This window comes from Galeopterus variegatus, unplaced genomic scaffold (assembly GCF_000696425.1).
Source record: "Galeopterus variegatus unplaced genomic scaffold, G_variegatus-3.0.2 Scaffold13239, whole genome shotgun sequence".
In the NCBI taxonomy this organism is placed as follows: domain Eukaryota; kingdom Metazoa; phylum Chordata; class Mammalia; order Dermoptera; family Cynocephalidae; genus Galeopterus; species Galeopterus variegatus.
In genome coordinates this window covers 7,491-20,115 of record NW_007739350.1, presented here as the reverse complement: position 1 = coordinate 20,115, position 12,625 = coordinate 7,491, and the positions used below count along the sequence as shown (strand labels likewise).

The 12,625-nt window shown below is 37.8% G+C and overlaps 1 protein-coding gene across 3 annotated transcripts in view; it reads left to right on the top strand.

Annotated features, from left to right (window-relative positions):
- The window catches only part of LOC103581518 (aldo-keto reductase family 1 member C4-like), a 22,786-nt gene that overhangs the window by 8,749 nt on the left and 1,412 nt on the right, over window positions 1-12,625 (top strand). Inside the window, exons 4-9 of one of the 3 annotated variants that reach the window (XM_008563332.1) lie at window positions 652-729; window positions 869-991; window positions 3,502-3,611; window positions 3,887-4,052; window positions 11,275-11,357; window positions 11,390-11,400. In XM_008563332.1, the coding sequence (XP_008561554.1) occupies window positions 652-729; window positions 869-991; window positions 3,502-3,611; window positions 3,887-4,052; window positions 11,275-11,357; window positions 11,390-11,400 (571 nt within the window). The remainder of the gene's footprint in view (window positions 1-651; window positions 730-868; window positions 992-3,501; window positions 3,612-3,886; window positions 4,053-11,274; window positions 11,358-11,389; window positions 11,401-12,625) is intronic. The other 2 variants (XM_008563333.1, XM_008563334.1) reach the window with 2 other exon arrangements.

The window sequence follows — 12,625 nt, the reverse complement described above, 5'->3', positions numbered from 1 at the left end:
TTAAAGATTTAGAGTCATCTTCAGAAGTGTTTCTTTTCCTCCACCCCTCATCTCTGCATTCCACCAGGTTTGTTTGATTTTTGTCTTAGTCTTTTCCATTGCTAGCAAATATGGCTTTGTGGAATTTCAAGGCTCCTGGTCATTAGCATTTGAGAGCTTCTCTGGGTCTCCTCTCATCCAAATTAATCTTTAAACAAGCCTCTAAGCTTCTATTGACTACGGTTGGCTCATGTGCTTGTCCCTGTATGGTCAGAAGGACAAAGAGCTCTGAATATCACACCTGGGTCGAGACTGCAAATGTTATTCTGGAAATAAAGCCATGTAACCTGCTTTCCTTCCTAGCAAAAGGCAGGCCTTTCCAAAGAGAAAAGCATAGGGTTCAGGCACGTGTAAGTTGACTCACAATGAGTTAACGTAGCACGTAATAAAGATTGTTTATTAAAACCTATCCAAATCATTAGAGATTTGAGGAAGCCTATTTCCTAAAGGCATCACTCACAATTCCATAGGCAAACTCTGTGCAAATATCAGTATCTGGATCATTCCACCACCTACCTCATGGAAGTTAGTGCCCAGCCCTAGACATACCAGGGAGCAGGCACAGGGTGAGATATTTATGTGACATTTTTGGAATAATTGTTTCTGTTCCAGCCAGGACAGAAGTTTTATCCAGGAAATGAACAAGGAAATGTATTACCTGATACAGTGGATCTCCGTGCCACGTGGGAGGTGAGTGCTTGGAGGAAAGAGTACAGAGAAGGAAGGCTAAAGAGGGGGGATCTGGTTCCACCCTGACTCCCAGGAGAGTAGGATTTCCTGATCTGCAGACAAATGCACAAATAATTCCTCACAACCCCTTCCTCCCCAGGCCATGGAGAAGTGTAAGGACGCAGGATTGGCCAAGTCCATTGGGGTGTCCAACTTTAACTGCAGGCAGCTGGAGATGATCCTCAACAAACCAGGGCTCAGGTACAAGCCCGTCTGCAACCAGGTGAGCACCTCAGCCTCCTCTCATTCCTGTTCTTCGTCCCCTTCTTCCTGCCAGGTGTCCACTGTCCTTCCCTCCTGCTCATCTCACCTTTGAGCAACAGGAGATTCTACAGAGCAGAGCCTCTGTCTAGAAGGGCAGGGAGAGCCCTTTTTACATCCCTGCTTGCTAAAGTCTTACTGAAAATATAGAGAGACCTTAGTGCTGAACCTTGTGTTAGAATTTGGGGAGGTAAAGGAGACCAGGGAGGGATGGAATCAATTAGATGTCAGGGGCAAGGTGGAAATTCCCTGAGCTATTATGGACGACCAAGGACTGGATGGGTTAAAGTGACTTGGAGGGAATTGTGTGAAGGACAACTATGAAAACATGGAATGGGCAGTAAATAAGAAATGGGTGAAAAGAAGAGAGACAGGTATAAGGGTTAATGTGGGCTTTGAATGTCTGAATCCTATATCTTGGTACCTCTGCTTTCAGGGTTCTTCGGCAGAATCATGAATACAGGAAAACATTAGCTGCAGTTTTTGAAAGTTGTTCAGGTTAGAAGGATGAAGTTACCTGTTTATGGTGCTACCTGTTTATAAAATCAAGATTGAGAAACTTTAGCAGAGCATAGAGCCGACCTTCTGACGGACCATACCCTAGCCTGTGTCTCCTCTCTGCTTTCTGCCATTAAATCAACTGTATAAATACAACTGTTCATTCTGTGCCTGAATTTGTGCTCTCAGTTATTTTTAACAACTTGGAGTCAAGGAATGAACATCCTCAGTTAGAAAATGTAGTTTATAAACTATTTGAATTAGATATATAATGGTATAGCACAATGATTTTCAAATATAAATGTTAAAAAACTAAATTTAGTTTTAATATATTTTACCCCATTTATTTTGATAATTTAAAAATATTCAGAAATTTTGAAAAAGTGATACAGGACACCCATATTTTCTCACTTATATCCACAATTGTTGATATCTTGCCACCTTGCCAAATATAGGTTGATATAGGAGTATAAGGTACATCTGTGCACATATGTGTAAATAGTGCTGAACTTCTACAAAGTAAGTTGTAGAGCTGACATTAAACCTCTGCAGAACTCGGAAAGTGTGTCACAGAAATGAAGATATTCCCTCTCACAGCTACAGTCCCATCGTTAGATCTCAGGAAGTTACCAATAATTGCCTCATACCATCCAATATCCAGTCAGGGTTCAAGTTTCCCATTGATTTCCCCAAATGTCTTATGCAGCTCTTCCTTTTAACCAGGATACAATTGTGGTTCATATATTGCTTTTTATCTTGTTTCTCAAGCTCTCTTAACCCGGGATGGTCACCAATCCTTTTCCTCATACATCCAGACAGGTTATGCCCAATATTCTATATTTATCAGACTGTTGTCCTGCCATATTAGATAACTTGTTTCTCTATTCCAAGTTTCTTTAAATTAAAAGTAAGATCTAAATGCATTATTACATGAAAGTTAAACATTGTTGGCAAGACAGTGTCCTTGGAATGCTGTGTCAGTGAAATTGCACCTGATAGGTAGTACTTACTGACAGGTTTTCTCATTATTAGTGACGGTGGCTTTGATCCCTTGCTTATGTTAGGCGTAGCCAGATCTCTTCTTCCTAAACGTATGCTTTGCCATTTGCATTTGATAACCATCTCTTGGGTGATAATTGTCAGCAGGAGAAGTCATATTCTGTAGCAAATTTTCACATAACGATTGAGTATCCATTGATTATTTTGATCAAAATTAGTTATTTCATCGGGCTTTGTAAAATAATTATTTTCCTGTTTAACCACTTACTTTTTTTACATTTCTTATTTGAAATTATTCTGAATAATTAAAAACGTTTTCTCATGATGCCAGGATAAATTACAATTATTTCTGTAAACAGGGTATTACAATACCATCCCTTTAATAAGTAATTATCTGAAAAATACCTTACTGAAAAAATCACCATCTATGTGGGAAAATATTTTTGTTCTTTCTGTAACCCTATCTCTCTCTTTCTGTATATCTATCATATGGACTCATGGATTTTTATCTACTTTATGTGCTGTACTGATTTTATTCATTTTTATGTTTGATGCTGAAATCTACCCAAATATCATCAGTGGGATCTCTACCAAACTGGGTCTCTTGTTCCTCAGACTTGCGTTCATGAGTGTTTGACCAAATTCTTACTTTGTGGTACAATTCAATGTCCAAGCTTCCTTAAAAGGTCCCAGATGTGGACTTTGCCACTTCTTCTTGTAGCAGACAAAGTTTTGTTTAGAAACCAAAATCTGGTTCATGCAGTTTCTTGTTATCGAAAATGCATTTTTTTAACCTATCAGGAAACAGCATTATTCTTTGTTTTTTTTTAAAAAAAGATGATGACTAGCTGAGGTTAATATTTTCACTTCAAATTTAATGTTACATGGTTTTTTTATTCAGCTTCTTTTTATCTTTTTTAAAATATTGACATTAATATTTCCTATAACAAACTTTTCTCTGTTGGCCATCTACAGGTGGAATGTCATCCTTACCTCAACCAGAGCAAACTGCTGGATTTCTGCAAGTCAAAAGACATTGTTCTGGTTGCCTACTGTGCTCTGGGAAGCCAACGAGAAAACCAATGGTAATAAGGACAAAAAGGAGCTGAACTGAACATCATCTTGTTGAAATGTTTTTAATCATGCCATACTCAGTTTCCTGGGGTTAATTCTAAAACGGCTCATGGGGAGGGTAGAATTTGTCTTCCTGACAAGATCTCAGATAATGCTGATGCATCTGGTCTAGGGAGCACATTCGAGAAGCTCTGGTCTAGGATAGATGCCTCAGTCTGTTTTGAGAGTCTCCTGTGAAACAGAATACTCAGCCTCAGGAGTTGAGCATTTCTGCCTTTCCTTCCAGCGTGGACCCAAGCTCCCTGGTTCTCTTGAGTGATCCAGTTCTTTGTGCCATGGCAGAAAAGTACAAGCGGACTCCAGCCCTGATTGCCCTTCGCTACCAGCTGCAGCGTGGGGTGGTGGTCCTGGCCAAGAGTTTCAATGAGAAGCACATCAGGGAGAACTTGCAGGTGATGCGCGGGGCTGTGGGCATCGGGCTCCTGCACAGCCCCCTGCACGCATGTGCTTCTTTGTAAGGCTCTCAAGACTTCTTTATCCAAGTCAATCTCCCTGGAATTTCCTATGCCTGTATTGGTAAGAGTTTTGTCCTACTCTACCACAGGAGAGGCGGCATGGCTGGATAGTACTAAAATTAGACAGAAAACAGAGACTTGGGTTTCAGCATTAAGCTGACAATTTACTCTGTAGCTCTATGCAAGTGACATATCATCTTCTTCATTTTCTGAAATGACGGAGTTAGATTAGGTGATCTCAGTGTGCAAATTATTATGGTTGTATTTTGTATTTCCCTGAACACTTATTTAGTTTAGTTTTCATGTAATTATTGCCTTTCAGTTTTTTCTATTTTAAGGTCTCTTTAAATTTTTGCCTGTTTTAACAGGTCATCTGTTCTTTTCATTTTTAAGTGGAGACAATTATTATATCATTAGCTATAGTTGTAAAACAGTCTATGCCCAAGGTAGAAGTTAACACAAAACCATTCATTTATCTCTCGATGGTATGGTGTAAAATTAACCTGGGCATAGCCTGAACTCAGTGAGTTTTCTGAACTTGGCTGGGCTCTTTAAAGTGTTTGCAGCAGGTGCAGGACAAGGAGTCAGCTCTGCTCCTGGATGTCATCTGTGCTGTTGTCAGAGGATCCTCTTGGGTTTCAGCATTAAGCTGACAATTTACTCTGTAGCTCTATGCAAGTGACATATCATCTTTTTCATTTTCTGAAATGACGGAGTTAGATTAGGTGATCTCAGTGTGCAAATTATTATGGTTGTATTTTGTATTTACCTGAACACTCATTTAGTTTAGTTTTCATGTAATTATTGCCTTTCAGTTTTTTCTATTTTAAGGTCTCTCTTTAAATTTTTGCCTGTTTTAACAGGTCATCTGTTCTTTTCATTTTTAAGTGGAGACAATTATTATATCATTAGCTATAGTTGTAAAACAGTCTATGCCCAAGGTAGAAGTTAACACAAAACCATTCATTTATCTCTTGATGGTATGGTGTAAAATTAACCTGGGCATAGCCTGAACTCAGTGAGTTTTCTGAACTTGGCTGGGCTCTTTAAAGTGTTTGCAGCGGGTGCAGGACAAGGAGTCAGCTCTGCTCCTGGATGTCATCTGTGCTGTTGTCAGAGGATCCTTAGCTCTCCTCCATATGTATTTTCATCCTTCAGCCAGGTAGCTAAGGCCCTTCCTCAGCACATCCACAATCCCAATGCAGTTAGTGGATATTTGCAAAGCTTTTCACGTCTAGGATTAGAACTGGCACATCAATGCTGCTGGCAAATTTATTGACCAATGCAAGTTACAGGCTGGGCCACACCCAAGGTGTGGGAAATAGACACCACCTGTCAATACAATGGAGTGCAAATTGACATAACAAGGACGGTGGAGACAGGGAGATGTGACGTATCGGGGGGGCATTTTTATATCAATTTACCATATTTACATATTCTGGATATTAATTGTTTCTAAATTTGAATTTATTTGTTGAAACATTCATAAAGAATAGTTTCTCCTCTTAATGCAGTCAAATACTTCATGCTTTTCNGCAGGCAGCTAGAGATGATCCTCAACAAACCAGGGCTCAGGTACAAGCCCGTCTGCAACCAGGTGAGCACCTCAGCCTCCTCTCATTCCTGTTCTTCGTCCCCTTCTTCCTGCCAGGTGTCCACTGTCCTTCCCTCCTGCTCATCTCACCTTTGAGCAACAGGAGATTCTACAGAGCAGAGCCTCTGTCTAGAAGGGCAGGGAGAGCCCTTTTTACATCCCTGCTTGCTAAAGTCTTACTGAAAATATAGAGAGACCTTAGTGCTGAACCTTGTGTTAGAATTTGGGGAGGTAAAGGAGACCAGGGAGGGATGGAATCAATTAGATGTCAGGGGCAAGGTGGAAATTCCCTGAGCTATTATGGACGACCAAGGACTGGATGGGTTAAAGTGACTTGGAGGGAATTGTGTGAAGGACAACTATGAAAACATGGAATGGGCAGTAAATAAGAAATGGGTGAAAAGAAGAGAGACAGGTATAAGGGTTAATGTGGGCTTTGAATGTCTGAATCCTATATCTTGGTACCTCTGCTTTCAGGGTTCTTCGGCAGAATCATGAATACAGGAAAACATTAGCTGCAGTTTTTGAAAGTTGTTCAGGTTAGAAGGATGAAGTTACCTGTTTATGGTGCTACCTGTTTATAAAATCAAGATTGAGAAACTTTAGCAGAGCATAGAGCCGACCTTCTGACGGACCATACCCTAGCCTGTGTCTCCTCTCTGCTTTCTGCCATTAAATCAACTGTATAAATACAACTGTTCATTCTGTGCCTGAATTTGTGCTCTCAGTTATTTTTAACAACTTGGAGTCAAGGAATGAACATCCTCAGTTAGAAAATGTAGTTTATAAACTATTTGAATTAGATATATAATGGTATAGCACAATGATTTTCAAATATAAATGTTAAAAAACTAAATTTAGTTTTAATATATTTTACCCCATTTATTTTGATAATTTAAAAATATTCAGAAATTTTGAAAAAGTGATACAGGACACCCATATTTTCTCACTTATATCCACAATTGTTGATATCTTGCCACCTTGCCAAATATAGGTTGATATAGGAGTATAAGGTACATCTGTGCACATATGTGTAAATAGTGCTGAACTTCTACAAAGTAAGTTGTAGAGCTGACATTAAACCTCTGCAGAACTCGGAAAGTGTGTCACAGAAATGAAGATATTCCCTCTCACAGCTACAGTCCCATCGTTAGATCTCAGGAAGTTACCAATAATTGCCTCATACCATCCAATATCCAGTCAGGGTTCAAGTTTCCCATTGATTTCCCCAAATGTCTTATGCAGCTCTTCCTTTTAACCAGGATACAATTGTGGTTCATATATTGCTTTTTATCTTGTTTCTCAAGCTCTCTTAACCCGGGATGGTCACCAATCCTTTTCCTCATACATCCAGACAGGTTATGCCCAATATTCTATATTTATCAGACTGTTGTCCTGCCATATTAGATAACTTGTTTCTCTATTCCAAGTTTCTTTAAATTAAAAGTAAGATCTAAATGCATTATTACATGAAAGTTAAACATTGTTGGCAAGACAGTGTCCTTGGAATGCTGTGTCAGTGAAATTGCACCTGATAGGTAGTACTTACTGACAGGTTTTCTCATTATTAGTGACGGTGGCTTTGATCCCTTGCTTATGTTAGGCGTAGCCAGATCTCTTCTTCCTAAACGTATGCTTTGCCATTTGCATTTGATAACCATCTCTTGGGTGATAATTGTCAGCAGGAGAAGTCATATTCTGTAGCAAATTTTCACATAACGATTGAGTATCCATTGATTATTTTGATCAAAATTAGTTATTTCATCGGGCTTTGTAAAATAATTATTTTCCTGTTTAACCACTTACTTTTTTTACATTTCTTATTTGAAATTATTCTGAATAATTAAAAACGTTTTCTCATGATGCCAGGATAAATTACAATTATTTCTGTAAACAGGGTATTACAATACCATCCCTTTAATAAGTAATTATCTGAAAAATACCTTACTGAAAAAATCACCATCTATGTGGGAAAATATTTTTGTTCTTTCTGTAACCCTATCTCTCTCTTTCTGTATATCTATCATATGGACTCATGGATTTTTATCTACTTTATGTGCTGTACTGATTTTATTCATTTTTATGTTTGATGCTGAAATCTACCCAAATATCATCAGTGGGATCTCTACCAAACTGGGTCTCTTGTTCCTCAGACTTGCGTTCATGAGTGTTTGACCAAATTCTTACTTTGTGGTACAATTCAATGTCCAAGCTTCCTTAAAAGGTCCCAGATGTGGACTTTGCCACTTCTTCTTGTAGCAGACAAAGTTTTGTTTAGAAACCAAAATCTGGTTCATGCAGTTTCTTGTTATCGAAAATGCATTTTTTTAACCTATCAGGAAACAGCATTATTCTTTGTTTTTTTTTAAAAAAAGATGATGACTAGCTGAGGTTAATATTTTCACTTCAAATTTAATGTTACATGGTTTTTTTATTCAGCTTCTTTTTATCTTTTTTAAAATATTGACATTAATATTTCCTATAACAAACTTTTCTCTGTTGGCCATCTACAGGTGGAATGTCATCCTTACCTCAACCAGAGCAAACTGCTGGATTTCTGCAAGTCAAAAGACATTGTTCTGGTTGCCTACTGTGCTCTGGGAAGCCAACGAGAAAACCAATGGTAATAAGGACAAAAAGGAGCTGAACTGAACATCATCTTGTTGAAATGTTTTTAATCATGCCATACTCAGTTTCCTGGGGTTAATTCTAAAACGGCTCATGGGGAGGGTAGAATTTGTCTTCCTGACAAGATCTCAGATAATGCTGATGCATCTGGTCTAGGGAGCACATTCGAGAAGCTCTGGTCTAGGATAGATGCCTCAGTCTGTTTTGAGAGTCTCCTGTGAAACAGAATACTCAGCCTCAGGAGTTGAGCATTTCTGCCTTTCCTTCCAGTGTGGACCCAAGCTCCCTGGTTCTCTTGAGTGATCCAGTTCTTTGTGCCATGGCAGAAAAGTACAAGCGGACTCCAGCCCTGATTGCCCTTCGCTACCAGCTGCAGCGTGGGGTGGTGGTCCTGGCCAAGAGTTTCAATGAGAAGCACATCAGGGAGAACTTGCAGGTGATGCGCGGGGCTGTGGGCATCGGGCTCCTGCACAGCCCCCTGCACGCATGTGCTTCTTTGTAAGGCTCTCAAGACTTCTTTATCCAAGTCAATCTCCCTGGAATTTCCTATGCCTGTATTGGTAAGAGTTTTGTCCTACTCTACCACAGGAGAGGCGGCATGGCTGGATAGTACTAAAATTAGACAGAAAACAGAGACTTGGGTTTCAGCATTAAGCTGACAATTTACTCTGTAGCTCTATGCAAGTGACATATCATCTTCTTCATTTTCTGAAATGACGGAGTTAGATTAGGTGATCTCAGTGTGCAAATTATTATGGTTGTATTTTGTATTTCCCTGAACACTTATTTAGTTTAGTTTTCATGTAATTATTGCCTTTCAGTTTTTTCTATTTTAAGGTCTCTTTAAATTTTTGCCTGTTTTAACAGGTCATCTGTTCTTTTCATTTTTAAGTGGAGACAATTATTATATCATTAGCTATAGTTGTAAAACAGTCTATGCCCAAGGTAGAAGTTAACACAAAACCATTCATTTATCTCTTGATGGTATGGTGTAAAATTAACCTGGGCATAGCCTGAACTCAGTGAGTTTTCTGAACTTGGCTGGGCTCTTTAAAGTGTTTGCAGCAGGTGCAGGACAAGGAGTCAGCTCTGCTCCTGGATGTCATCTGTGCTGTTGTCAGAGGATCCTCAGCTCTCCTCCATATGTATTTTCATCCTTCAGCCAGGTAGCTAAGGCCCTTCCTCAGCACATCCACAATCCCAATGCAGTTAGTGGATATTTGCAAAGCTTTTCACGTCTAGGATTAGAACTGGCACATCAATGCTGCTGGCAAATTTATTGACCAATGCAAGTTACAGGCTGGGCCACACCCAAGGTGTGGGAAATAGACACCACCTGTCAATACAATGGAGTGCAAATTGACATAACAAGGACGGTGGAGACAGGGAGATGTGACGTATCGGGGGGGCATTTTTATATCAATTTACCATATTTACATATTCTGGATATTAATTGTTTCTAAATTTGAATTTATTTGTTGAAACATTCATAAAGAATAGTTTCTCCTCTTAATGCAGTCAAATACTTCATGCTTTTCCTTAGTGGTTTATTCGTGTTGTGTCTTTTCCTATATTGGGAACATGACAACAGTCTACTATATCATTTTATGAAAGTGTTATAGTTTTTCCTTCCAAATGTGGTCATTAACACAACTGAATTTTTTAATATGATAAATATGGTCCAGTTATGCACTCATACCTATATATACATACTCATATGGATACAAAAAACTCCCAATAAGAATAAGTGCATTTCCTGCCTCTCTTTTCTTAGTTGACTTATTTACTTCTTCTGTACATTCTTAATTATGTTGGAAAATAACTCTTGCTGTTCAGAATGGTAAAACTTTTACCTAACATATTTTATTTAAGAGTAGGTTGGCTATTGTTGACTGATAATTTTGTTATATAAAATTTAGAATCACCTTATCCACTTCTACAGAGGAGTAAGTCTTTAGGTCATTACGTAATATTAAGTTGAAAATGTAAAACAATTTGAAGTGAACATAGCTTCTTGATAATATTGAGATTCTAATCCATGGTCAGGATATGAATTTTCAGTTACTTAGTCTTTTAACATATTTTATTAAGTTTTATAACAGCCTTAACTAACACACTGTATATATTTTATCTTATTTATTTATAGATAACTGATAATTTAAATAGTCTTTTGATAACTTTTTCATTTTTACTTCAAAAACTTTCAAATATACAGAAAAGTTCAAAGAGTCATGCAATGAACACCTTTTACCTGGATTCATTGATTGTTAAATTGTTTATATTTTGTGTTCTTTCTCTCTCTCTCTTTTTCTTTGCATTACTTTCTTAGGGTACTGCTACAGACTTATAAATATATTTGGTTCATTGTGAGCAATTGCCTTCTTGATGCTCACAGTGCCCCAAATTTAAACAGTGAGATCCTTTTCCAGCTAGTTCTAGAGTCCTCTCAGTAGGATATCATTAGTATTTGGACAATTCCTGCCTTAAATTAGGTTGAAATTTTTTTCTGTGTTTTAACTGTTTATTCATAGATATAGAAATTTAACTTTATCCATTAAATTCACTAAATTTGTAACATTTACAAACGCTTATAAATTTGTAACATTTGCCTCAACATTCATCTGGATCTTTAAGTCCATAACATTTTCATCTTTGAATAATGTCAGCTTTGTTTCCTCTTCGGCTTCTCTTAAGATCTGCTCTTGTCTGTAGTATTGTGCAGTTTAATGTATTACATCGAGTATTAGATTACTGTCTATTTTTCACCTGGTGTTCATTAACCACTTGAATGCTGCTTTTGATGTCCTGCATAACTTTCAGAAAACTCTCAGATATTCTAAGTAATGTGTCTTCACCATTTTGTCTAATGCACATGGATTTTCCAGATTGGCAATCATGCAGTCTAAAAATAATAAACATTTTCTGCTCCTGTGATAGGTTTTTGAATTCCAGTTGTCTTCAGAAGACATGAAAGTCCTAGATGGCCTGAACAGAAATATTCGATATATTGACGCTAAACTGTAAGTGAACTTGGTTAATATGTTTCTTCAAGATTTTTTCTGAGTAGGAATGTGCGATGTGTGTAAAAAGTTACCTCAGTACCAGGAAGACAGAGGCCAGTTTGAGTCAGGGATGAGACAGGAGCTCTATGCAACTCTCCTCCCAGAGTCACCGCAGAGCTCTGTTCTCTGACACAGCAACAGGGTGAGGGGCCCAGGGTCAGTGTGGACTTCCCCACATGGGTCTCTGCATGCCTCACTCCATGGAACTTTCCAGAGCAGTCAATATCATTGCTGAATCTATACCTTCCTGGAGGCCTCTTTTTCCAGTCGTGGTATGGTTGACACACACTGTGGATGTTACCAATGTTCCTAAATAAATGTTTCTATAACCAAGTTTACATCATATTCTCCCAATCTCACTCAATTCTATATCAGATTGAGGGCATCTCTAACATTATCTGAAACTCCCACCACCTCCATGTGGAATAGTTCCCTAGATCCTGTCAAATCAATTTCTTTACTACTTTGAAGTATCTTCTTTCTTTAACTGCATGTTTTCTCGGATTCAAACACTTTATTGCCCCCAGGAATGCTGACCTTGGTGGGGAAGACAGAAACACTTTATTTTAATTTTCTGAAATATGCAGATCTCAAGGCAGAGGATGAAGAAGTCTTAGAGAAGAGATTTAAAACCAAAGGAAGAATGTGAGGAAAATCCCCACTGTGGGGAGAATTTACAGAAAACAAAAATCCTTTACTGTTCCTTCATCACTAAGGTTATAAAATGCAAGAAAGGACATATATGAGGTTACTTCAAAAAGTTCATGGAAAAATGAAATTAAACAATAATACAAATCTTTCCATTAACTTTTGAATCACCCTTATATTATAAATGAAGGTAGTAAAGGAATATTTTCTTTTGCCTGTAGAAATTTTAACTTATGATAAAAATGAATGTGATATAACAACAGTAAAGGAATATTTTCTTTTGCCTGTAGAAATTTTAACTTATGATAAAAATGAATGTGATAATGTATGAAAAGAGATTAGCAGAATGTAAAATTGTATGTGCTCAAAACTGAAAGATAATAGGGAGGTGTCGGTGACAGGCCATAATAATCATATACAGTGTATATTGACAAAATAAAAAAAGAATGAATGTGATAATGTATGAAAAGAGATTAGCAGAATGTAAAATTGTATGTGCTCAAAACTGAAAGATAAATTTTTTTTTCAGAGCTATTGTATTTATTAGTATAGAAGAAAATGAGAGCAAGGAGACACAA